This window comes from Podarcis cretensis (genome assembly GCF_951804945.1).
Source record: "Podarcis cretensis genome assembly, chromosome: 13".
Classification (NCBI taxonomy): Eukaryota; Metazoa; Chordata; class Lepidosauria; order Squamata; family Lacertidae; genus Podarcis; species Podarcis cretensis.
This window is the reverse complement of record NC_137182.1, coordinates 23,223,600-23,249,167: the sequence shown is the minus strand read 5'-3', so window position 1 is coordinate 23,249,167 and position 25,568 is coordinate 23,223,600. Positions and strand designations below refer to the sequence as shown.

Genomic DNA, 25,568 nt, shown 5'->3' with positions numbered 1-25,568 from the left:
TCAAACAATAAATCCGAAGTTAACTCATTTTAAGACATTCATGCTACCATAGAATTACAGATTCATAGAATTGTAGAGTTGGAAGGGACCCTGAGGATCATCTAGTCCAACCTCCTGCAAGGCAGGAAATATATCGCTCTGCTATATCAATCTGCCACATTTGCACTTTGCTACTCCTGTCTTAAGAAAACCACTAAAAGAAGAGAGTAAGAACCTCCACAACCTAGAACAGTGGAAATAAATAAATAAATAAATAAATAAATAAATAAATAAATAAATACTATATCTTTGAACATTGGCAAGAAGACCTTTGTTAGAAGAATCTGATAAACCCCCCCCCCTTCTAAATTTGTTTCAGTTCTAAAAAGGCAAAGAACTTGGTGGTTTGTTAGGGCCAATAGAACAAGCTGCCAGGGAATCTTGGTTTTTTTCATATCTGTTTTTTCCATCACATATTTACGACACACACACACACACACAGACGCAGTCTTTGTACTTGCAGGGAATTCTAGGCAACTTTTCCTGACCATTAAAGAGAGAGGAGGAGGAGGGAGAGCAAGACATGTATTTTCTCATGCCAAAGACAACCCATGGCAGAGACAGTGTGAACAATGCATTCCTGTTTCACTACAGCTGCACTGCTTCTAAAACAAGATGTGTTGCTGGAGCTGAAGTTTGCTTGAGAGCCACACCCTGCTGGTGATGATAAAGTAGTAGTAGTTTTTGCCTTTGGAAGCTCACAACATATTACATTTGTTTGCCTAAAGGTGTCATTTGGTTTTGTTTTTCGGTTTTGTTTTGTTTTATAATCTGGCAACCTTGCATCCCAGATGGTAGCCAGCCCGTAATTTCTTGGCAGAGTCAGTATTTTGCACATCTTCAGAAGCATTTTCTTCTTTGGGTGTGGCCGTAGCTCAGCTGTGGAGCTACAGGGTGCTTGCTTTGCATACACAAGGTACCAGGTTCAGCATCTCTAGGTGAGAGTGTGGAAAGCTCCATAAGAATGTAAGAAGAGCCTGCTGAATCAGGCCAATGACCAGTGCTATTTTTCTAGAAAAAGAGGTGTCAGAATTCACAATGAACGCCTCCTTCATTCCCTTATAATGGCAATGACGTCCACCTGAATGGTAGCGGAAATGAGTTCCAGTGAGTTCTGGCTGGGGGGGGGGATCCCCTGCCAAAGATCCATCTAGTGCTAGTCCAACATCCTGTTCTCACAATGGCTAACGAGCCTGTGGGATGTGGAACACAAGAGCAGTCAAGCACAACATTCCAAGAGTGAACATGTTTACACATGGAGAGGAATGTTTGTCCAGCCAGCAGGTAAACTTCCGGTTTCCTTCTGGGCTAGGACAGACTTCCTCTGCATGTGACTAGAGGTGGGTGTGGCCTCACCTGTGCAGGTAACAAAAGCATAGGACTGGCCGCCATCTTTCTCTCTGTGCCTACTTTCATCGAAGAAGCAACATCTGCTTAGCCAAAGATGCTCTTCTTATGAGATAGTTTCCAGGTGTATGTTATTTTCTAAGCTAAGTCTGCCTTCTGGGATCTGATTGTGAACAGAATGTGAGTGAGTAAACTCTTTTTATACTTTTATAGAAAACTGTGTCATGTCTTATCTTTTATGAAGGAATATGGGGAAAATACCAGAAGAGTTATTATAGAGGCTTTAGTGAGCCTGGGCATATGCATCCGATGTGAGTTTAAAAAGGGGGATGTTACTCTGCTAAATTGTGAACTTGTTTACACAAGTTGGAAAGGCTATAATCAAACAGTATATCCTCTTCTGCATCCCTGAACATTCCCACAAAGCCTATGGGAAGCCTGCAAGCAGGACATGAGCTCAAGAACACACTGTCTAATTGCATTTCCAGCAACTGGCATTCAGAGGCCTATTGCCTCTGATAGTAGAAGTAAAACACAGCCATCATAGCTAGTAGTCATTGGCAGTCTTGTCCTCCAGTCTGAGAAATGATAGAGAGCTGCTGCCAGTCCCTGCAGAAATTGTAGACAATGCTTAATTATCTGTTTTGGTCTAAGACATGGGTAGGCAAACTAAGGCCCGGGGGCCAGATCCAGCTCAATCACTTTCTAAATTCAGCCCGTGGACTGTCCGGGATTCAGCATGTTTTTACATAAGTGGAATGTGTGTTTTTATTTAAAATGCATCTCTGAGTTATTTGTGGGGCATAGGAATTCATTCACCCCCCCAAAAAAAAATATAGTCCAGCCCCCCACAAGGTCTGAGGGACAGTGGACCGGCCCCCTGCTGAAAAAGTTTGCTGACCCCTGGTCTAAGGTAGCTTTTGGTGTGCCTAAGTGCTTCCTGTGTTCCTGGTGTGAATCCTGGCATTCCACTGAGGGAGAGGCTGGCTCTGGCATTTCCCTTTGCACTTGTCTACGACTGTTAACTTTTGGCTGCTTGGGGCCATGGTGCTACTTGCCTCCTCAAGATGGAAGCAGTGTTTACGAGTTGCTTTCTCCACTGAACTCGCTGCAGAGAAAAGCACGTGGAAGAGCCACACAAAATTAACCATTCACTAACGCCTTTATTAGGGACAACCAAATAGTCACAAAAAAAATGTGGCAAGCTTTTGAGTTCTCCAGAACTTTTCGTCAGGCAATATGTTAAACAAAATATCAGGTGGTGGTATGGGGAAAACAAAAAGAAAGAATGAGAAATTGGGTGAGTGTGTAGACTCAGTTCTAGGACGGAGATTGTAAACTGTGTAAAAATCCCACCCCTACTCCAGGTGCTACTAATACCAGGTTACTCACCTAGGATTCTGGGATAAAGAAGCAATAGCTACTTTCCCTGTGGCTGGTGAGAATAAAGCCTGGCTTATAGGCTGGATCTGTCCCATGTCTTAAATGAAATGCATAGGTCCCTGGGCAGGCAAAGAGGAGATAAAATATTGTCTGAAGAGTTATGGAGAACCTGAAAGCTTGCCAGATTTCTGTGACTTTTTTGATGGTCCCCCCAAAAGGTATCACAGAACTTTGGGCATTGAGGGTTTCCTTCCCCTTATGGACCAGCACAGATACAGGGTGTTTTTTTTTGTGCCAGATAAAATGGTAACTGACATAGCCCAGTCCAGACAGTATGAAATGCTCACGATTAGGTCTATACTTCCTCACAGGGCTAGTGGTCATTTTCTGACTCAATTAATATTGCCCCTAGTTTTCAAAACCTCTGTGTGCCTGTGGGCAACCAAGCTATCAAGTTCTTTCTCGAACATGCTGGATAGTCCGTAGGGCTGCAGTTTAGTCAGTAGTTAATCAACTTGAGGTCATTACCATATTTCAGTCAGGGAGAGTAAATTGTATTTGGTTAGGCTGAGAGTCAAAGGCACATGTTTAAAGACTCCTGGTTATGCTTTGTAACTGTAATAAAGGATAAGAAAGACACTATTAAGCATGGCCTTTCCATTTAAGAAGGAGTGGGATATTTTATTCACTACTGCTCTCCTCTAAGTATCCTTGCAGTTCATTTGTGGCAATTTTTTAGTCCCTTGATATGTCCTGGATTTCAGGTTGCATTTGCCTTCCTCAGCACCCTTGTTGTTGTTGTTTAGTTGTTTAGTCGTGTCCGACTCTTCGTGACCCCATGGACCAGAGCACACCAGGCACTCCTGTCTTCCACTGCCTCCCGCAGTTTGGTCAGACTCATGTTTGTAGCTTCGAGAACACTGTCCAACCATCTCGCCCTCTGTCGTCCCCTTCTCCTTGTGCCCTCCATCTTTCCTAACATCAGGGTCTTTTCCAGGGAGTCTTCTCTTCTCATGAGGTGGCCAAAGTACTGGAGCCTCAGCGTCAGGATCTGTCCTTCCAGTGAGCACTCAGGGCTGATTTCCTTAAGAATAGATAGGTTTGATCTTCTTGCAGTCCATGGGACTCTCAAGAGTCTCCTCCAGCACCATAATTCAAAAGCATCAATTCTTCGGTGATCAACCTTCTTTATGGTCCAGCTCTCACTTCCATACATCACTACTGGGAAAACCATAGCTTTAACTATACGGACCTTTGTTGGCAAGGTGATGTCTCTGCATTTTAAGATGCTGTCTAGGTTTGTCATTGCTTTTCTTCCAAGAAGCAGGCATCTTTTAATTTTGTGACTGCTGTCACCATCTGCAGTAATCATGGAGCCCAAGAAGGTAAAATCTATCACTGCCTCCATTTCTTTCCCTTCTATTTGCCAGGAGGTGATGGGACCAGTAGCCATTGTATTAGTTTTTTTGATGTTGAGCTTAAGACCATATTTTGCGCTCTCCTCTTTCACCCTCATTAAAAGGTTCTTTAATTCCTCCTCACTTTCTGCCATCAAGGTTGTGTCATCTGCATATCTGAGGTTGTTGATATTTCTTCCGGCAATCTTAATTCAGCACACTTAGCACTTACTTAAAGACAATGTGATATGGGTGTTGGTCTAGGACTTCAGAATCAATGGGAACCATGCTTTGGCCTCTGCTACCACCCAGGACACCAAGGGCCACTACTGGGAGGCTGCACCCCCTGCCTGCCAGAAAGATCATCATGGCAAAAGGGAAGATGAGCCTGGTCCCATCCATCAATCAGAGAAATAGCAGTTGCAGGGAATTTGCCTGAAAGAACACTCTGCTGCTACTGCTAGCTTCCCAGGTCTGCAGCCTCATCCATCTGTCAAGGACGGAGAAGCAATTTCAATGCTTCCTTCCTTCTTTCCTGCTCATTCCTTTTCCCTTTTGTATCATGCCTATTAAACTGCAAGCCTGTAGAACAGTCTTTACCACAGGTGTCATGGGCTTTGAAAACACTCAAACTCAGGATGCAAGGGAGAAACATGCTAAGAGGAATACATGCTTGGCAAATCCACAATGTGATCAACTCCCACCCAGAAACCAATGCCCCCACTGTGGAAGGACGTGTGGATCCAGAATTGGCCCCCACAGTCATTGTTAAAACCGTGTTTATGGAAGACAGTGTTACTCAGCTATGAGTGATCGCCAAAGAAGAATTTTAATATATGTAGAATGCTTAGCATGTTTTAGTTGCTTTATGTTCATTATTATTACAGTACAGAATGATCAATAATAGTATTTGTTATCACTATTGTTTGGAATGCTGTTATTAAGCAAAGTGCCCATCTGTTTGACGGTCTGCATCATGGAAGGTGCGGTATTGGATTTTGTTTGTTTGTTGCACTTCTGTTCTACCATTTTCCTCCAAGGAGCTCAAGGTGGCATATGTGGTTCTTCACCTCTTCATTTAATCCCCACAACAACCCTGTGAGGTAGGTTGGGCTGAGAGGCAGTGACTGGCTCGGTGTCTCCCAGTTCATGCAGTGATACAGTCTCCATTGCCACAGGGCCAACATGGACAGAGCAGGGTGTTTCTGTCCCCTTGCTCACTCTCTACAAGCATCAAAGCCTGAAGCAAGGCGAAGGAAATGCATCCCTGTGGAGCATGTGGAGGCGCATAACCCCCCACTACCTCTTGGTCATGTCTTGCCCTTCCAAAGCATGCTCAGTGCTCAGAAAGGGCTTTGAAGCCAAGGAAATGGGTTCAGAAACTAGGTTTGATATTTATCTAGACATATAATTCTCATGTCCCTTTTCGTGCCTGCTTTGCCACCCCAGAGCACCACTGCGCATTTCAGTACAGCTCTTTAGCAAAAAGACACAGGGTAGCTGCGACACAGTTGGTGTCTCCCTTGTTTTATATTTCCTTCAGTCTTCCAAATTAGCAATTTTCTTTTTGGCTAGTGTACGCGAGAAAATCTTGAAGGTTCCAAACAACAAAATAATAATGGGATCCCATCAGGGTACAGCAATTAAAAGAGATGGTGTATTCCATCAAGTATCAGGGTGTTGTTCTTTTTTTTTCTTGCTTCCTAAAAATATTTAATTAGACATTAGCCTTTAATTATATTTACTGCTTCATTTTCACTTGTGTATTTAGAGAGGCGATAGTGTCACTAATTATTCTTATCCCCTAAAGCACAACCGATAAAAGCCTCCCTCTTAATACTCACTTTGACTTGATGAGGCTCCTTTCCTCCCTCCCCAATTTTATTGCAAAGAAAAGCAATCAGAGGGGATTTTAAAATATATATTAGTGGTGTAGAACTCTGGAACAGTCTCCCTAGAAAAGTTAGGGGAGCAAAGAATCTCACTGGGTTCAATACATTTAGGAAGATTATCTTGTAATACCTCAACTAGAGCTTCAGTAGTGGGGCCCTGAGAGCTGGGAGGAATTTTCCCACATATAATCTTGAGCAGCAGCTCCTCCTTCTTCTCCTCCTCCCCCTCCTCCCACCCCTCTGAGCATCAAAGATTGCTATCACTAAAGACGGGGTGGTGCATGGCATGAATTTGCACCCCATGAAGAATTCCCTTGGCAAACCTCAATTCATGGATAGTCTTCATTGACACAGTATTTCAAGGATGGCATACTGATGACTTTTGGGCAGTGCCCCCTACCCTTTCCAGAACCTACTTGTGGTTTGGCACTCTACTGTGTTCGCTGGTTGACCCTTGCAACAGGACATCCTTTACCGGACATCTGATGCTGTCTGTGGTCCACAAAGGGTTCTGCCTTAATAAATTTGTTTATTATAAAACTTATATCCTGCCCTTCCTCCCAGATGAATGTGTTAGGGCTGTCGCCAGCTAAGCCATACTACAAATAAATCCATCAAAATCAATGAAGTCAGTCATGTCAATTGATTCCAATAGGTGTACTCTGAGTTATATATGGCCCTTAGGCTGCAGTGCTACCCCCTCCCCCGATCCACACACCCCACACACTAGCACCTTGCAATAAGACTCTTGGTTGATTTTGCCCTAACAGACTAATATAGCTACCCATCTGGGAAAGCCATGCCCTCCTCTTGCTGCAACAACACTATCCATGCCATAGGTCCTTAAATGCATAGTTGATCCATTGAAACATTCCTGCTTTGTGGCATGCATGAATGAACTAGCCTCTGAACAGTTATTAAATCATATGACTTAAGAAGAATCCAGACATCCCTGGTGTAACTAACCAATGGGAATTTTGGAAAGCAATATTGCAGGGGGTTACGCCTCATGCATCTGCTCTTATGAGGAAAGGTTACAGCATTTGAAACCTTTTTGTTTAGAGGAAAGGCAACTTAGAGGAGATTTGATGGAAGTTTGTAAAATTATGCATGGCATGGAGAAAGTTGATAGAACAGAGGTTTTTTCTCACACGCTCCTAGCACTAGAATTTAATGGACATTCAATGAATCTGAATGCTGAAAGATTCAAGACAGATAAAAATAAAGTACTTCTTCACACAGCTCATAGTTAAACTTTGGAACTTACCGTATTTTTCGCTCTATAAGACTCACCAGACCACAAGACACACCTAGTTTTTGGAGGAGGAAAACTAGAAAAAAAATATTCTGAATCTCAGAAGCCAGAACAGCAAGAGGGATTGCTACGCAGTGAAAGCAGCAATCCCTCTTGCTGTTCTAGCTTCTGGAATAGCTGCGCAGCCTGCATTCGCTCCATAAGACTCACACACATTTCCCCTTACTTTTTAGGAGGGAAAAAATGAGTCTTATAGAGCAAAAAATACGGTACTCTCACCAGAGGCAGAGGTGGCCGCCAAATTGGATAGCTTTAAAAGAATGATGGATAAATTCACAGAGGATATGGCTATCCATGCTTACTATCTACAATGACTATGTTCCATGATCAGAGGCAGCGGTACTTCTGAATACCAGTTTCTGGAAACCACAAGAGGGGAGAGTGCTCTTGTGCTTGGTTTCTGCTTGAGGGTTTCCTAAAGCTTTCTGGTTTGCCACTGTGAGAACAGGGTTTTGGGCTAGATGGGCCTCTTCCAGCAGGCTCGTCTTATGTTCTTACATTCTTTGAGTCTACTCATGCCTGACTTCATCAATTCATATGTTCTAGAAGTCTCTTCCTGTACCACAAATGTAAGGTAAAGGTAAAGGTACCCCTGCCCGTACGGGCCAGTCTTGACAGACTCTGGGGTTGTGCGCCCATCTCACTCAAGAGGCCAGGGGCCAGCGCTGTCCGGAGACACTTCCGGGTCACGTGGCCAGCGTGACATCGCTGCTCTGGCGAGCCAGAGCCGCACACGGAAACGCCGTTTACCTTCCCGCTGGTAAGCGGTCCCTATTTATCTACTTGCACCCGGAGGTGCTTTCGAACTGCTAGGTTGGCAGGCGCTGGGACCGAGCAGCGGGAGCGCACCCCGCCGCAGGGATTCGAACCGCCGACCTTTCGATCGGCAAGTCCTAGGAGCTGAGGCTTTAACCCACAGCGCCACCTGCGTCCCCACCACAAATGTACATGTCATCTATTTACTGACTTTCCTGTTGTGTGTGTAACTGCTCCCTGCTGCCCCAGGTTTGTTTTGTCTATGTGGCAGTATCATTGTATGTTTCAGGGTGGAGAACCTCAGACCTCACCTTGGAGCTTAATGTGGCCCTTCAAGCCTCTCTACCTGGCCCCCAGGACTCCTTACAGACCACACACCCTCGCTAGAAACACATCTTGTTGACCTTTTGCACTTTCCTTGAGTGGTTTCTTTCCTGGCTGGAATTTGTTGTACAGTGGTACCTCAGGTTAAGTACTTAATTCATTCCGGAGGTCCGTTCTTAACCTGAAACTGTTCTTAACCTGAAGCACCTCTTTAGCTAACGGGGCCTCCAGCTGCTGCCGTGCCACCAGAGCACAATTTCTGTTCTCATACTGAAGCAAAGTTCTTAACCTGAGGTAATATTTCTGGGTTAGCGGAGTCAGTAACCTGAAGCGTATGTAACCTGAGGTACCACTGTATAGTGCCTATTGCTTCCCTGGATGGAGGATTCAAAGGGTTGTGGGTGTGTAGAAATTTACACTCAATGGTCCACCCACTTTTGCCTCTGGCCCCACCCAGCAGCACTATTTGAACCTCAGAAGATTGCCTGGGTGGGAATGCGTCCCTCAGGGTTGAACAGGTTTCCCATTCTGGGGTGTGTGTGTGTGTGTGTGTGTGTGAGAGATATCATTAGGGCATTCAAGTGGCACCATGGCTAGCATATCCATAGTCTAGATCAGGACAAGGTAAATATTGCTTTGGTGTCTTTATACTACATTAACTTGCCTTGTTTGTATATTTGCAGTTAATAAGCTCTCATCTCATGGAGAGGGCAACCATCAGATGCTTAATTTATGCTCTGCAGTTGCTGAGAGCATCAGGCCAGGGCTTTTGAAACGTGTTTCCTCTGGCATTTGACATTTTGAAGGAAGTAAAAAATGGGCTAAACAAATGGTGAAATCTTTCAGTCATTCAATAATTTAGATTTTATTGAATGTGTTCCCTTCTCTCCTCTGACACTTTGGTCTTGCTAATTAGGACAAATAAGAAGGGTTTGCTGTGAGCAAGGATAATAACCGGCGAGGCCCCCCATTTATTAAGTCACTTTCTGTGGGTGGAGAATTGATTGGTGGCTGTGAGTGGCATGCTGCCTAGACCTGCAGCGACTTGGAGGAGTCATTATGATCCGCAGAAGGGCCCTAGCTAGAGATTTGTATTGATAAGGTGTCAGTTGTTTTGCATTGGTCCTCCTAGAGAATTAACCCCTCTCACTTTCTCTCTCCACCCAGTGCTGAATTATCACCTCCTCAATATGCTCAGAGTTCAGGCATAGTGTGAACCAACACCAGGAGATCCAGGAACTTCCAAAGAAGGGATTGCAGTCTTAGTGCAGTCTGAATGGCACTCTCAGAATCAAAGCGAACCTGGTCATTTTGAGTGGCAACCTACGCCAGGAAGAAAAGGCTTTCATTATAGAGATGGTGGTGGAACAAGTCCTCTATCTGCAGCCATCAGTTTTTGGCCTTGCTATGCCAAGGATGGTTTTCAGTTAAGTGCAGAAAACTAGGGAAAGGCACCTCTTGCCACCAATTCTTCCTGCACATCTAAGAAGATTAGTGAGTCAATGAGAACCAAAGCTACAAAACTTAGTATTTCAGGGGATGTACAACTCCATTCAGAACAGGTTGTAAACTCCAAACCTGTGTAAGCCAATCTGTCTATCAGCAGTACAATACTACCTCTGTTTTTTCTGCATTAAGTTTCAGTTTGTTCACCACACAGTCCTTCATAGCTACCAAACAGCAGCTTAGCCTTTTAACTGCCTCCCTAGGATCAGATGAAAATGAGAAATAGAGTTTCAGTTAACCTGGGGACAGAGGCTGGGAATGCTACACGCCATGGTTATAATATCTTCTTCCAATGGCAAGAACACATTCTAACAGTTAAAATGCAATATATTGTTGTTTCCATGAAGTCTAGAAACTTTATAGATCTAGAAGCGAAATATCTAGGAGAGAGAGAGAGAGAGACAGAGAGAGAGAGAGAGAGAGAGAGAGAGAGAGAGAGAGAGAGAGTACCTTTAAGACTCTGTCTTGTTAGTCACTGTAACAAATACATGATTTTCATTATTAACAGCATCCTTCCAGTATCTAGAGCAAACTTGTCCAAATTGCTGTTTGGTGCTTTAAGAATCTCTCCACTTTTATTTATATATACTCAGTCCAATGAAACAAACACCACAGTCCCTCAAATTTATGAATAGGATGGGAGGTGGTATGAATGAGAATCCAGGTACCGAGGATGGAGAAGCAGCAGTGGGGCAATATGCCTCTCTGTGTTGCCTCCTCTTGAAAAGGGAAGCAAAGGTGAAGGGTGAGCTGAGCATCTTGTAACTCTGTCTGGACCAAATAAAGGGTTTGAAATGCAGGCTCTTTGATTTAGTAACACTGGATTCTTTTATTATAAAATGAGATGCAGTCCTCATGTTCTGAGCTTCCAAGACATTTGGATTACTCAGAACACTTTGATTGCTAGGTGCTTTTACATATTTATTTTTATGTATTTATTATTTTCTTGCATGCATATCTCATCTTTCTTCCACCATGGAACCCAAGGGGGTTCCCAGGCAATCACCCATCCAGGCGCTGACCATGCTCAGTTCTCCTTAGCTTCAGCAAGATGGCAACCTCTTGAGACGTCAGACCATCCTGAGGAACCATATGCCTCAGGTCTTTATTCATTCAATTCCATTTTGCCAGGGCTGAGCGGCCCCAGTATCTTTATTGTTGAATCAAATACAATAAATTCCCTTGCACATCTGAGACTGAAGGAAGATGTTCCAGGTCATGTCAACCAGGAGAACTTGAGCCCTGTCTCACAAGAAATCACCACTGACTCTTCTCTACAATGTAGGCCAGCCTCCCCCAACATGGTACCCTCCATATGTAGTTGCATGGATGCCACCTTCCAGCATCTCTGACCACTGGCCATGTTGGCTGGAGCCAGCGGGACCTGTTCTTCAAAGCAGCTGGAGAACACCAAGTTGGCAAAGCCTGATTTAGGCAAACTGCACACAAATGGTGTAAAAAGTCCTGCTCTTTTAAAGAAAAGCACCATTTGGATGCTGCGGTTTTGATCAGAGAAGTGTTTTGGAAAGGGAGTGCTTATTTCTTTCCCTGCTGGCCATTTTCCCATTCAAAACCACCCCCCTGCAGCTGCCAACAGATGGGTGTTTACCCTTGCATCTTAACCATGTTATTTAGCTTAACAATGAATCTGGCATGGACTTAATAGAAATGATCTTCCTTGGCATCCTGCCTACTTTTTTAATTTTTTTGCATTTCTTGCACTGCAATAAATGTGTTTCTCTTTTGAGTACCACTCATCTCTTCCCCAGGAAATTCCCTCCTGGGGTTGGCCACGTCCAAAGCACCAAGGAAAGCTATTCATTATCCACGATTTTATTTAATATTACTGGCTTCTGGAATATGCTCAAGTATGGCATGAGAAATGCCAGACACTGTCCATAAATGAGTCATTTATTCCTGTGTGTCTGTGGCCTTGCAAATGGAAAGAGAAGGCTATATACCTTTTTTAGCCCCTTAGCCTCCACTTACAGTTTTGCAGAACTCTGGAATTTGTAGCCCACCTATCCTTAGCCCCAGGTATACTGTGGGAAATTCACCCAAGCCTGCAACAGTGACAAATATTCTAGCTTTACCACTGGCTAGAACTTAAGCCAATTTGACCATGGGTTCAAGATTCTAGACTGCTTAGTATTGAAAAATAGTGATTCTGACTCTTAAGGATGCCTCTGGATTCTTGTAAATACAAGCTGGCAAATACACTCTTCATATATTCAGAGACATGTCCCATGTGTTCAAAGGACTCAACCTACTCAATGAAAAGAGCCTCCAAGGTTCTGACTTGCTGAACCATGTCCCTCCTTGCATTCAGATTTACTTCTTTTGGTTGCCTTTGCTGAGCTGTTGGGGAGAGGCAATTTGTAGTTAGACAGTGGCCTTGTATCTCAATCAAATTTCCAGTGGATGGATGAATTTTGCTTTATGTTTGAGGCCTAATCTGCCTCCCTTCCCAATCAAATTAGTTGATGAGATGATTCTGTGGGGTGGGAAACTCCACTGTGTGCTGCACCTGATCTTAAGACCCAAGAGGGTCTGTAGGAAAGTGGGTGGTCTTCTAGATACAGTACTGTAATTGGGGCTTAAGTCATTTAAGGCTTTAAACACCCATGTGAGCATTACAATTACCATTCTGGGCGGTGCACTCAGGGAAGCATGTTGAGGCAGAGCTCCACTTGGGAGAATGAGTAAGAAGACCCCCAGATGTGGCAGGGGCGGCTTACCATAGACCACATTTTGAAATAAGGAGATACACATTATCATCTAAAGAGAGGGTAGACAATGTGGTGCCCCCCCCCATCTGTTTTCGTACTACAACTCCCATAATCCTTGATCATTGGTCATGCTGTCTGTGGTTGATGGGAGTTGTAGCCCAGCAACATTTGGAAGGCTACAGGTTCCCCCATGCCTAATGTACATGGTTCCACCCTCCAGATTTCTCTTCAACACATTTTTCATGAGGGTTTGGCTTAATCCCTTAATCTGCATCCACAGACGTTACCACCCATATTTAAGAACACAGAATTTAAAAAGCATCTGTTCATATTCATCCATTGCTACTGTTTTCTCCCCCCCCCCACTTCCTTTTTAAATGGTAAGTATCCCCCTGGGAACAGTCAGCTGTTGTTGTTTTCCTTACAAAATGCTATAAATCTCCATTATGTTATTCATGCACATTATTATATGTGTTTGAGTTGGAAACTGAAATGTGTTCTGCACATGCTCAGAGGCATAGGTTACTTTATTGCTTTAACAGTTCTGAGGCTAAACTCTCTCGCACTGGAAGTAAATCTCACATGAAGCCCTTGATATAGTTGCCTTCCTAACCACTGCAGATTGATATAGACAGATAAAAGTCCTTAAAGATTGCCAGGGATCAGGTTGAGCCAAAGTGATCAGAATGTACCACGGGGAACTGTTTGCGATGCCAGCGCTGAGGCCCCTGCATAAGCACTTTTGAAGCATAGCTCTCCCACAAAGAATTATTGAAGCCGTAGGTTGTTAGAGGTGCTGGGAATTGTAGCCCTTTAGGGGGTAAAACTATGGTTCCCATGATTCTTTGAAGGAATGTTCTTTAAATGTGCCTCAAATGTAAGTTGGATGCAGAGCAAAATTCTATTCCTGCTTACTCAGAAGTCCCAGTGGAGTCACATCTACACCATACATTTAAAGTACAGTATGTTTAAAGCAGGATGCGGGTGGCACTGTGGGTTAAACAACAGAGCCTAGGACTTGTCGATCAGAAGGGTCGGCGGTTCAAATCCCCGCGACAGGGTCAGCTCCCGTTGCTCAGTCCCTGCTCCTGCCCACCTAGCAGTTCGAAAGCACGTCAAAGTGCAAGCAGATAAATAGGTACTGCTCAGGTGGGAAGGTAAATGGTGTTTCCGTGTGCTGCTCTGGTTCGCCAGAAGCGGCTTAGTCATGCTGGCCACATGACCCAGAAGCTGTACGCTGGCTCCCTCAGCCAATAAAGCAAGATGAGCGGTCACGACTGGACCTAATGGTCAGGGGTCCCTTTACCTTTACCTATGTTTAAAGCACATGATTATTTGAGGGAAGCCATGTGCTTTTAATGTATGGTGGGTGTGACCTAAGTTACATGGGGGTCCCCCTAGTATTTTCTTCCAAAATAAATCACCCTGGACATTTTATTGAAATGGTGGTGTTAAAATGTATTAGATATACATGTGCATACAAGGGGCTGTAGCTAATGTGTTGCATGCAGAAGATTCCAGGTTCAATCCCTGTTATCTCCAGGTAGGACGGAGGGAGACTCTTGTCTGAAACCTTGGACAGAGCCATAGCTGCGGAGGTGGGGGAGTGAATAGCTGGGTCCCCCACATGAAGCCTCCAGAGGGGTGTCACTGAGGCTCCCAGCCAATGTGTGTGTATACACAAATGCATATGGAGGGATGCCAAACTGGGTTTTGGACCAGGGTGAAATAAAGCCTAGTTTTGCCCCTGTCTTGGAGATCAGCTCCCAATCAGAACAGACAATATCAAACTAGATGGACCAATGGTCTGAGCTGCTTCCTATGTTTATCTAAATTCCTAGGCTCCGAATGTGCTGACACCCTATTTTTCCTTCGAACCATATGTCTGTTGCATCTGGCTCTGGTTGAGAGATCTTGAAGTTCTGGTAAATAAATAAGTAAAGTAGATCTGACAGACCCGAAGTCTGCCCATCCTTAAGTCTAGGAGAAAAGTGAGGATGCAAGCATTGTGAAACCTTATGGAGAAAATCTTGGTGATGCAGCAGTGCAGCGCTGAGGGACTGGCCACTCTAGGACTTTCATGAAGCTGCTGCTTTATGGTAAAAACTTCAGAGGTATCTTAAAGGGCCATTTGTTGTCATTAGGCATAAGCAAAAGCAGAGAGAAAATTCTGCATGTGTGCTACTGACTGAGTAACAACTGAAGGTAACTGAAATTGACATTTTATCATGAGATAGATACTCAGGCACTGTTAACTCCTGTAGTCACTCTCAGCCTATTATTTTATTGGTTTGTTTTCTTACATTAACCTCCAACTTTCCCTCCAGCAGATCTCAGAAGAGCATAGTTTGCACAACACCATTTTGTCCTCACACCAACCCTCTGCAGTAGGTTAGGCTTCTTCTGCCGCCTAAGGCGACTGCTTTACTCTGCCTAATGGGAGGGCCAGCCCTGCTGCAACCTCAACTATTAAGCGAGAGGGTTTATTGAGGCAGTTTCTTAACCACAGCAGGAGAAACCTTAAAACAAATAAATGCATTCTCATTTATGAGAACATTTGAATATTTGTGCGAGACTTTTTGCCCTGCTTTGCCAAGAAATTTCTCTTGAATAACATGCTGTTACACTGCATAGAGTGGAATTTTGCCTCAAAAGAAAGTCCCACTTCAGTGGGATTTACTCTCGTGTAGATGTGTACATTGAAATGCAGCGCAAATTGTAAAGCAGATGCCTGCTTGACTACCTAGATACTTACAGAATAGATTTCAACTGGTTTGGGTGGAGGACGTGACGAATGAGCAGGAATGTGTGTTTGTTTATGTGGTTTTGATTCCGTAGTGTGGTTTCCAAAGTAAAATTCCTTGATCATATGTGTCTGCGGGTGTGTGTGTGGGGGGGGGAGGAGTGGGAGGGCGCTTGAAATAAAAAACAACAACACTGCCTACGTTTTATTTATTTTCTTACCGACGTGCAAGAAGACGCCTTCCTTGCAGCAGTTTCTCCTTCCACAAACGTGGGTCTTCTTCTTATCCTATCCTTCGCTATACATTTTTATGGGGATGGAATTGGGGTGGGGAGAAATGAAACAGGGTTTATCTGCAGCGAAGGGGAAAACGTGTATCAGACCATCTTAGAACGTCGTTAATAAAAAAATAGTCCTTGGATGCAGAAGCCCATCATGATAATTGTCTAATCTTGCTGAATGAAATCTTACGAATGGAGGATTCGGAATCTCAAAAGCTCCCTGTCTCGTTCAGAATCACAACCAACATTCCATCCGCCCACCCTTCCACCCCCCCTCCCCCGCGTCACAACCTACCCCCGGAATAATAGAACAGTTTCTTCCATCTATAATGGCTGCCTGGTCGTCCTCACCGCACCCTCCCCCTGCCTCGACTTGTGTAGTCTTCGATTCCTGCGCCATTTTGAGCTCCTACTCCCCTCCCCCCTCACTCCGATCTCCTAGAGTCCAACAACGCTCTCCTCCCCCCCCCCGCCCTTCCTCTCCCGGATCTCAGTGTGTTACTTTGGCCCCCAAATGCGACTTGAATGCCTCCCAAAACCCTGCCATGTTAGGGGAAATACCGGTGACTTAGCAGAGACGTAATATGATTTATTTGTGTATGTGTGTGTTAACATTGTGCATGTCACACTCACGGCCGGCGATCCCTCTTCTCTGACCGCTTGCCATTCACAACCCAGCGAAGCTCGCCTCCGCCGCCAACCCTGCCCCAAGCCACCCACTTTTAAGATGGGGTTTGGTTTAAAAAAAATTAAATAAAATTAGGGCTAAGAAATAATGGTACTTAGGAGCCATAGGCACAACCAATCGTTAATTCCGAATCTAAAAAGCAGACAGAAGGAAAGAGATTTAATCTCGTTCAAAACCTCTGTTTGCTCTCGGGTCTTTTATTTCGTCTTATGTACGTGGGGAGCTTGAATTAGTCGATTGAATAGCCTTCTCTGCATAGGAAATTTCCTGTTTTCACGTCTTAATTTGTTTCTTCGTTCCTCTCTGCGTGTCCGTAAATTTGGAACATCCCTTTCTTCCACATTGCTAAAAATCTGGAGAACAGACGCCTGATTCTCCTCTCGAGGTGACGTGTAAAAACCATGGCAAAGAGATCCTAAAATCTCTGCGCCCACCTATTGAATTATTTCTTCTCTCTCTTTCTCTCCTTCCCCTTATTCCGAGACATTGCGGATAAGGGGCTTTTTCTGTTCCTTTTTTTTTTTACAACGGAGGGGTGACCTAATTTAGCAAAAGGGGGGGGGCAACTTAGAAACTTTGGGCATTACTGATATTTTGTAATAATAATAATTGCAACAACAATAATAATCTTTTTGTTTGCAAATTGTGCCCCTTACTTTCCATTCCCTTTCTGGTTTATGCTGGGTCAGTTAACTAGATGCTTTTAAAATAAAAAATAGTCCTGCTCAGGGTGGTCCCCCCCGCACCTCCCAAGAACAAATCATATATTAACACGCATCAACTGAAATATTTCCAAAGTGAGGTGTTTTGTTGGTTGTTGTTTTTTAGCATTATAAATATTCTAAAGGATCTCTGCTGCGCATACTACATATTTTAAAATGTTAATAAAAAGAGAAAAGAAAGTAATTTTTTAAAAGTTTAGTACAGCTTTTTAAGCCTTTGAAAATATTTATACTCCTCAGCGGCTATCGCCACTAATTCTTGTTATGTAAACGAAGGCTAATAGAAATAAAACCCCAAAGAATTTAAAGGGAGGAAAACGAAATACAGTCTCCTGCTTTTTTTTAAGGTGAATGTAAAACAGGAATGCAGCGTTTAATACTATAAAGCCATTTATTTAATCTATGAAAATAATGTACAATAAATAATTTGCATTTTACTATTAAAGCATTTGAATAAATAATCTACCTCTAAAACATAAAAAGAAGGGACAAAACCTCCATCGCTCTTGTTCTTTTTTAATTTTTTCCTTCTTCCTATTTTGTTCTTTAAATTAATAAATCTAAACGTCTTGCTTTGTTTCCTGAGAAGTTCACTTTTTTAAGAAAAATGGACAGACATTTTCTTCTTGAGTCGAGGATTTCTAATGCAAGCTTTCTGGGAAAGGGTGGAGGGAGCTTCTAAAGATATTTAAAAGGCCAGACTTCATTTTTCTCCTTTGATAAATATCTCCTTAAGCGTGGCACCCCTTTATTCTTGTCCGAATAAAAATATATATACGAGATAGAAATACCTGAATTCAGTCAGAACATAGATTCCTTTAAAAGAAAGTGGCAGAAATATTTCTTAGGTTCGGGTCCACTAGAGACTCACAAACCTCTTTCGAAATAAATGCTTTTTCAATTGGGGGGGGGCTGTGATCAGGCGTGGGGTGGGGGAGCGTACTTTCGGTTTCCGTGGCATAGGGAGCTGTTGGTGTGTGCATGCCTGTGTATATTTATAGGGGCATATAACCCAAGGCAGATAAGGAATGTCGGAGGGTGTTTACTGGAAATTCAAATGTGGCAGATCGAGAGTACAAAGTGTGCTTGTAAAAAAGTCCAGATCTTCGACGGAGAAGCTGACAGGGCTGTCTAAGAACCCCTGGAAGCTGGGAGAAAGCCCTTCTGAGGTCTGTGGGCAGGAATCCACAGAGAAAATATTCAGGTCTGGTGGCAACAAAGGAGACTTCTGGCTTTCCAGGAAGGCATTGTCCAGGGAGGAAGAGGAAGAGGAGGAAGAGCGGGCGCCAGCTGTCCCATTTGGCTCTGCGTTGGGGGCGCTCTCCTCGGCGGGTGTCAGGTAGCCAGCGGGGGGCCTCGGCGGCTCTCTGCTGCTGCGGGCAGGGTAAGGACAAGGGATCTCCAGGACGTCTCCAAATGGAGAGCTGCCCTCCTCCTCTTCCTCCTCCTCCACCTCTTCGCTGCCTTGATCCAAGCTGGCGTCCCCCTCGGGGATTTCCTTATGCTGCGTTTGTCGCTTATGCTTCATCCGTCGGTTTTGGAACCAGACCTTCACTTGTCTTTCAGTCAGGTCCAGCAAAGCCGCGATCTCCACCCGGCGGGGTCTGCAGAGGTATTTGTTGAAATGGAACTCTTTCTCCAGCTCCAGCAGCTGCGTGTTGGTGTAAGCCGTCCTCAGCCGTCGAGAGCCGCTGCCGCTGTTGTCTAACAAACCCTGGACGTCTTGGACGCAGAAAGAAGAAGAAAACAGTTTTAAAAATGAAATCAAGACGAAATAAAGCCATTAAAAATAACAGCCGGGTGAAGAAACGTTCCTCCTAAATGGGGTCTGCCCACGTGCGCTTTTTTTTATTGAGACAAGGGCGTGCGTGGGAACCACTTGGAAATTATAGGGAAATTTTACAAAGTTGTGTGCATCTCAGTCAAAAGTCTTACACACCCCTTACACATAAGTAACAGTGGAAACCAGCGCTGGGAAACTTCCTTAAGGTCCTGCAAATAACAGAGTGCGGGGGCAGGGCAGGGGGAGGGGGGAAGGGATGGTGCATTTTTGGAGGGAGACTCAATGGGAAGAATTCCCCGCACGCTCACTCTGGGATGGAGAAATCAGTATTCAAGACACGCTTGTGGAAGACCAAGTCTCCCTAAGACATCTTCAAGCCTCTCCTCCATCGATTGCAAGAGACGACGTCAGTTTCCTGCCTTCCGTCTTCCCAATCTACCTTCTTGCCTAGGAAGGGGACCTTTCATAATGGGATGGCAAAGCCTTCTTAGCGGGGAAAATAGGAAAAGGGAACACAAAAGGGGACGAGAGAGAGAGCGAAAGAACCGATGGGATCTTTCTTTATCCACACAGCCCGGAAAACAGGGGATCCAAGGAGCTAATACCGTGTCTCCCTCCCAACAACCTCGTTGCTTCTCTCCCAAAGGAGTCCCAAGGATATCCATCCCAACCACAAATCCAGGATGTATGCAGGTGGGGCGTGGGAGGGTGAGGGCTCTGAAGGAAAGGAAGGAGCTCCTTTCCTCCTAAGCTTGGTGGCTAGCTAGGGTGACCCCACCGCGATGCTGTCAGGGCAGGGCTTGTAAAGCAGAGGTCCAGGCCCCCGCTCAGCAGAAGGGGGCTCATCACATTCTGAAGTGAAGGAGTGCCATCCGTCCCCAACTGTTAGACCATGTAGTCCAGAATTTACAATTTACGTAATTGCACCTCTTGAGATCCTACGGGACTTAACCGAGTTGGTGGGACAGAAATGTTGAAATGGAAGACTCTCGCATCTGCAGGGTAAATTGACAGGGTGCCCTGCAAATTACCAATCTATGGAATAGGGGTGGTTTAAAAAGGACTATATTCCCCGCTCCTTTCCTCTGATGTCTTCTTTCCAACCATATTTCTTCTAATCTTGACATAAAAACAGTTTATATAAAATATACCCCCTCCCCCCAAAAAAAGCGAATTATATTCTGTATTGTCCACCGTTTCCCACTGGAAGCCAGAGCATAAACAAGGCGCCCAGAGGGCCAGAAATGAATACCAGTTCGGAGAGGCTGTGTGGATTTTTATTTTTATTTGTTCTAGAGATTTGCTAGAAGAGGATAAGAAAGAAATAGAGAGAAAGAGAAAGAGAGAGAGAATGATTCTCCCTGCTATTTCAATCATTTCTTCTGCTTGGAGTTGGTTTAGGATTAAGGGAGGCGAGAAGAGCATTGCCTCTGTTTCCCAGCAGCGAGCACATTTTAGATAGTAGGATTTTTGTCCTGTTCAGTCAACTCCGTCAGTGTCCCCCCGACACCCCAATTTCCCCCCTTCGTCGTATACAGACCTGCAGGAGAACCCGCGGCAGATCCGGGCAAAGAGGAGGAGGAGGAGGAAGGAGAAGCAGCAGCAGCAGCAGCAGCAGCAGCAGGGACCTGGCTGGCTTTCTTGAAGGATTTCTTCTCCTTCATCCAGGGGAATTCTCCTGCCAGGGAAGGAGGCTGGAGCGCGGGTCTCTGGGCCTGCCCATGTCTTGGTCTCTTTTGGCTCCTTGGCGTAGGCTGGTTGCTGGATGAAGGATCCAAGCCGAGGAGGGCTTGTTCTAAAGGAGGAGGAATTAACGTCGGTGGTTCCTTGATTGATGAAGTTTGAAATGTCTCCAGGACAGCGGGAAGGGACGTCAGACACTCCGCTAGCGATGGCTGGCTGTTTATGAAGCCTATCTCCCTCTCAAATTCAAAATTCATGGCTTTTTCCAGGGGCCCAGTGCAAAAAAAGGGAGGGGGAAAGAGGGGGGGGACGCGGGTGGATGGGAGGGGAAGGAACGGTTGATCTTAAAGGCCCTTCCAATATTTTATATCGCTTTAGTATTAGTATTATTTGCAGTCTCCTCCCCCTCCCTCCCCCGTTTTTTTAATTTTAAAAAATCTTATATTGCTGATAATACAGGCGTATGGGGACCTTGCTCTATTAAACTGACGAGCAGGGATAAATTGCAGCCAATCCTGGTCATGTGACCTGGCTCGCCCAATAGCAGGGCCAGCCCGGTTGAAAACAGAAAGTATTTTTATTTAATAGCTAATAACAACAACAACAACAACAACAACAACAACAATAAAAATAAAAATAAAAATAATGAGAATAAAAATAATGGCAGCTTACCTATCCTTGGGAGAATGCCACTGATTTCCCCCTTTTTGCTAACAAATCCTAAGGGCTGAGGAGGCAACTGTGGGGTTGGTGGTGGTGGTTACAGTTTGCCTTATTGCCCCGTCTCTGTCTGGTGATTGAATCGTTGATTTTAGCTCAGTCCAGGAGGGAGGAATTAGAAAAGAAGAGACAGACACCAGGGATGAAGTAAAAATCACCCAAGTGGAAGCCGAAAACTTATAATTTACAACCAGCCCAACACTGAAACCCAAGGAAAGAAAAACGAGTGGATTAGCAAACTCGAATCTGTTTGGATTTGCATATATATATATATATATATATATATATATATATAAAACACATTATAAACACTGCTGGAGAATATCAGGTTAGAGTGAAAGGATGTTGGAAAGAGTTATTTCTAGAAGCTGTCCTCTTCTAAAACCTAAGAGAGCAGTTGGGATTGAATAGGCGATAGTGGAAACAGTTGTTAATGAGTTTATTAGTCCAAAGTTTTCTTTAAAAGTAGGGGGGAACATAATGTATCTCCCCACCCCGGCTCAGTTATATGCAACCAGAGACCATAAACTCAAGGAGTTAATTTTTTAAAAAAAGTTTATAATATATCATCAGTCCTTTAAAAAAAAAAGAAGTTCCACGCAAACTGTGAGAGTAAAAGAGCAGAGAGTGAGGGGGAGAGAAAGAAACGATCAATCTTTCTCCACCAAAGACTTCTGACAGCCCGGGCTTCGCTAACGTCCTAAAGAATTTAGACGTTCATCAGAATTCCTAAGTGAAGATTTATTCATAGATTTGGGCCTGCTTGGTAAAGGTACAAAATCAGAAAGTTTGGAGTCTGGAGGGGGGAAAGTTGAAAGAGTGAGAAAGAGATAAAAACGAATCAAAAGGGAATTCTGAAAACCTTAGAATGCTTTTTTGAGGTTGTTTATTCAAGCTACATTTCTCTCCTTCCACAGACTTCTAGAAAGTAAGGCTAGGAAACTACACTGAGGAGTGAATAAAAGCTTGGCAACTTTTGTCAGCTCAAACATCTGTGTGGGTGGCATTGTACAAAAACCCTAAATCTGGAGGAAATTGAGGTTTAGGAAATGTGAGAACACCCCCAAAATCTATGCATGAAGTGCTCTGAAATTTACTGTAGTAGTACTATGAGTCCTAGTTCTATCTGTTTTTGTTACAAACATTTGAGAACTGTGTTATCTGACGCAATCAAGAAAGTAACATTGAGAAGGTGCTGGAAAATATATTATTTTTTAAAAAAGATGTTTTGATGTGATTTGGTGGTCTTGCTGCTAGTAGCGGGAATATGGATGAAGTGCATTTTTTTTTGTTTCTGCTTTTCTCCCCATGCCCATTCCTTGCAAGATTTTGTGTAAAATGTGTGCAGTCAGGTTCATCCTATCACAGATTCTGCTGCTAGTGAAATAGTATGTTCCTATCTGAAGCATGCACAACCTTTCAGAGTAGTTTTATAACTTTTTTAATGCATAGTTCTCCCTAACACTCAAAGGAAGAGAATAATAGTGTTCTAATACGTTTTACCAACATCTGTAAAACTTTTGAAAGATTCTATTCCTACCATAAGATTTTGTTCCATAATCTTAAAAAAGTGTAGAGTGCAGATGATTTAAAATGGAGTGGACCACTTTTATTAGCTTACAAGGAGATTGGGGTGTGGTGAGAGAATATGGGGGAAACGGAGGCAAGTTGTTTGAAATGCAATTACTTTCAAATGCTTGAGTTAAGCATACACAACCCACCACTGGAATTCTACTTTCTGTTCCATTTCCCAGGCCAAGAGCATCAGATTTCCACAGGAAATCCATCTGACTAATCAGATTTCACTTGGCTGCATTTGCACTGCCAATCCTTCAGTGCTGTCAATTGCTGACATCAGTTAAATGCCCTGAATGCTTCGGTCCATATGGGCTTCACCCACAGCATCACAGCGTAATGGGTTTTGTAGTCTTGCAGCTTTCTAAATGGACTGCAGACTACATGCACAAAAGTTTCAGACACAGACATAAAGATGGATTGGTACCATGTGGTTAAAACACCACAAGCACTTGCCATTTGCACGTGTCAGTTTTGTGAATGAGAATGAACATGGTTTGGATTGAAGGGTTTATTGGGAGGGTTTGTTTTTTAGAGAATGCACAAATATTGCAAGTGTAGTGATGACTTGGCTGCAAAAATTCATATACAGATGGGTACAGCGGATTCACTCAAAGCATTGCTTTTGGAATGGAAATTCTAGTGTCTGTGTCCCCTCACACACATATTACTGACTCTGTTTTAATAGTCAAGTTTTGAGGTGAATCCTGGCGTATTCTTTTTCAGTGGAACCCAGAATTCATCTGAAGAACATATCAGAAAAAAAATGTACAAGAGTGCATGTGTGGGAGGGGATATTTCAAACTGCAGATGTACTGCTGTGACATGACCTTACCTATGCATTCCCAAAAGCACAGGCCTATTAGAACCTGGTGATAAATTAAACCTCAATTAAACTGGAGGTATTGGAACTTCATGTTGCAATCCTATACCACTGACCTGGGTATAAGCCACATTTAACTCATGGGACTTACTTCTGAGTAGAAATGTATAGGACTGCACTGCTAAAGAGCTATTTCCAATGTGCGTATGTTTTTAAGAGGCTTCCTGATTTGATACATTCCCATGTCAAGCGTGCCTTAAGAACATGTGTCTCTCCCAAGCAAAAGACTTTTGAGAAACGAAAACAAACCTCATACTTACAGTGTATTAAAGCCAACTCAATTTGATTTTAGTGGAATTCCCTTTCTTTGGTGGTAGTAGCAGCACTACTACAAAACAAAAATGAGTGCTATTACTTCTTTAAATTTATTTATGGAGATAGTGTGCAAGGAACTGAGCCCTTTGGCTGGCATTACACAAACTTATTTTAAAACTATTTTAGGAAACCTTTTCACACAGGACTGAATAACAAAGATTCCAATATTTTGGCTCAGTTATATCATCCATAAAATCACATTCAGGGGAATGGCAGGAGGCGGCGGCATTACATACTTGACTATTGTCGTTTGATCAGGTCCCAATCAAAGTTTCCACGCTCTTATGCTTTTAAATTATAGCATCAGATAATATTAAATTACTTATTGCATGGATGAACATAATCCAGCTACAGTCATGGACACAGGGGAAAGAGTGTTTCAGATTTTTTTTCTAACTAAACTGTTATTTATTATTGGTTCAAGGCTAAAATTACCAGTTGAAACTTAATATACGAAACCAAACATAAAACAAAATTAAAATAATCTTTCTTACAAAGCCCTCTGGCCTGAAGTTCTTGCCTGTCCGTGGATTCAATCTACCCATTAACTAAATGTAGGGCTACAGACCAATAATAGTTGTATGGAAGGAGAATATTTATTACACATGTGTTGCAATCCACACCCTCCCTTTCTCTAAGGTGGTCCTATTAAAGTTGAAGGAACTGCTTGGGGCTTTGTTAGTTGGTATTTGTAAACACAATGAAACTCACCTATGACATACTACCACAGCACCTTACACCAGATAACCATGGACATAGAACAATATCCAATCATGTAGAAACAATTATTTCTCCACCCAGAAGCAATTACTCTAATGTAATCCTATAGACCTCAGTGAATAGTTGAGACACTGGATCCAGAAATCTCCATGTCTGTGACCTGATTAATATACTTGTACTCTGGGTCTAGTCTTAAACAGCATCTGTAATATGCACAATAAAGAGCAAACATGACAGCAGCCACTGGTGAAGTGCTTTGCCCTATAAGGGATCCATGCATACCCCATCACATATAACTATGCTTACCATGTGAGTTACTCTGCTGAGATGTAAAGCGAATGTTCCAGCAATTGGTGCTAATTCTACACATAAACTGGCCAACTAACACGGCAGGTGCATTTTTATGTGATGGAACACATGGCCAAGGATAGTCATGTGGGGAAGGGCCATAGCACAGTGGCAGAGCATCTGCCTTGCATGCAGAACCTCCCTGGTTCAATCCCCAGCATATCCAGGTGGGGACATCTGGCTGAAGCCCTGGAGAGCCACTGCCACTCAATATAGACAATACTGAGCTAGATGGAACAATCTAGCCTCAGAATAAGGCAGGTTCCTTTGTACTAATGACCACCGTAGCATCTATTTTGACCCTAGGTAAAGCTGAACTATGTAAACAATTTGGTTCCTTCCCACAATGTCCCTTCCCACAAGCAGCTTGCAGAAGTGGCTAGAAGTGCTGAAAAGGAGCCATGGTGATAATCCAGTCC

General features: G+C 43.6%; 1 protein-coding gene and 1 long non-coding RNA gene across 2 annotated transcripts; one reads left to right on the top strand and one right to left on the bottom strand.

Moving 5' to 3' along the window:
* Positions 1-1,445: 1,445 nt before the first annotated feature.
* On the top strand, positions 1,446-18,915 carry LOC307201139. The gene is made up of 2 exons (XR_013832578.1): positions 1,446-1,566; positions 18,693-18,915. It is a non-coding gene; the product is annotated as an uncharacterized lncRNA (long non-coding RNA).
* Positions 17,495-21,059, bottom strand: HOXB2 (homeobox B2). Its single transcript, XM_079949923.1, has 2 exons — positions 20,446-21,059; positions 17,495-18,844 (listed from the first exon to the last, which is right to left on the bottom strand). Exons 1-2 carry the CDS (start codon positions 20,843-20,845, stop codon positions 18,165-18,167), a joined length of 1,080 nt encoding a protein of 359 aa, XP_079806049.1. The 5' UTR covers positions 20,846-21,059; the 3' UTR covers positions 17,495-18,164.
* Between the last annotated feature and the right edge of the window lie 4,509 nt (positions 21,060-25,568).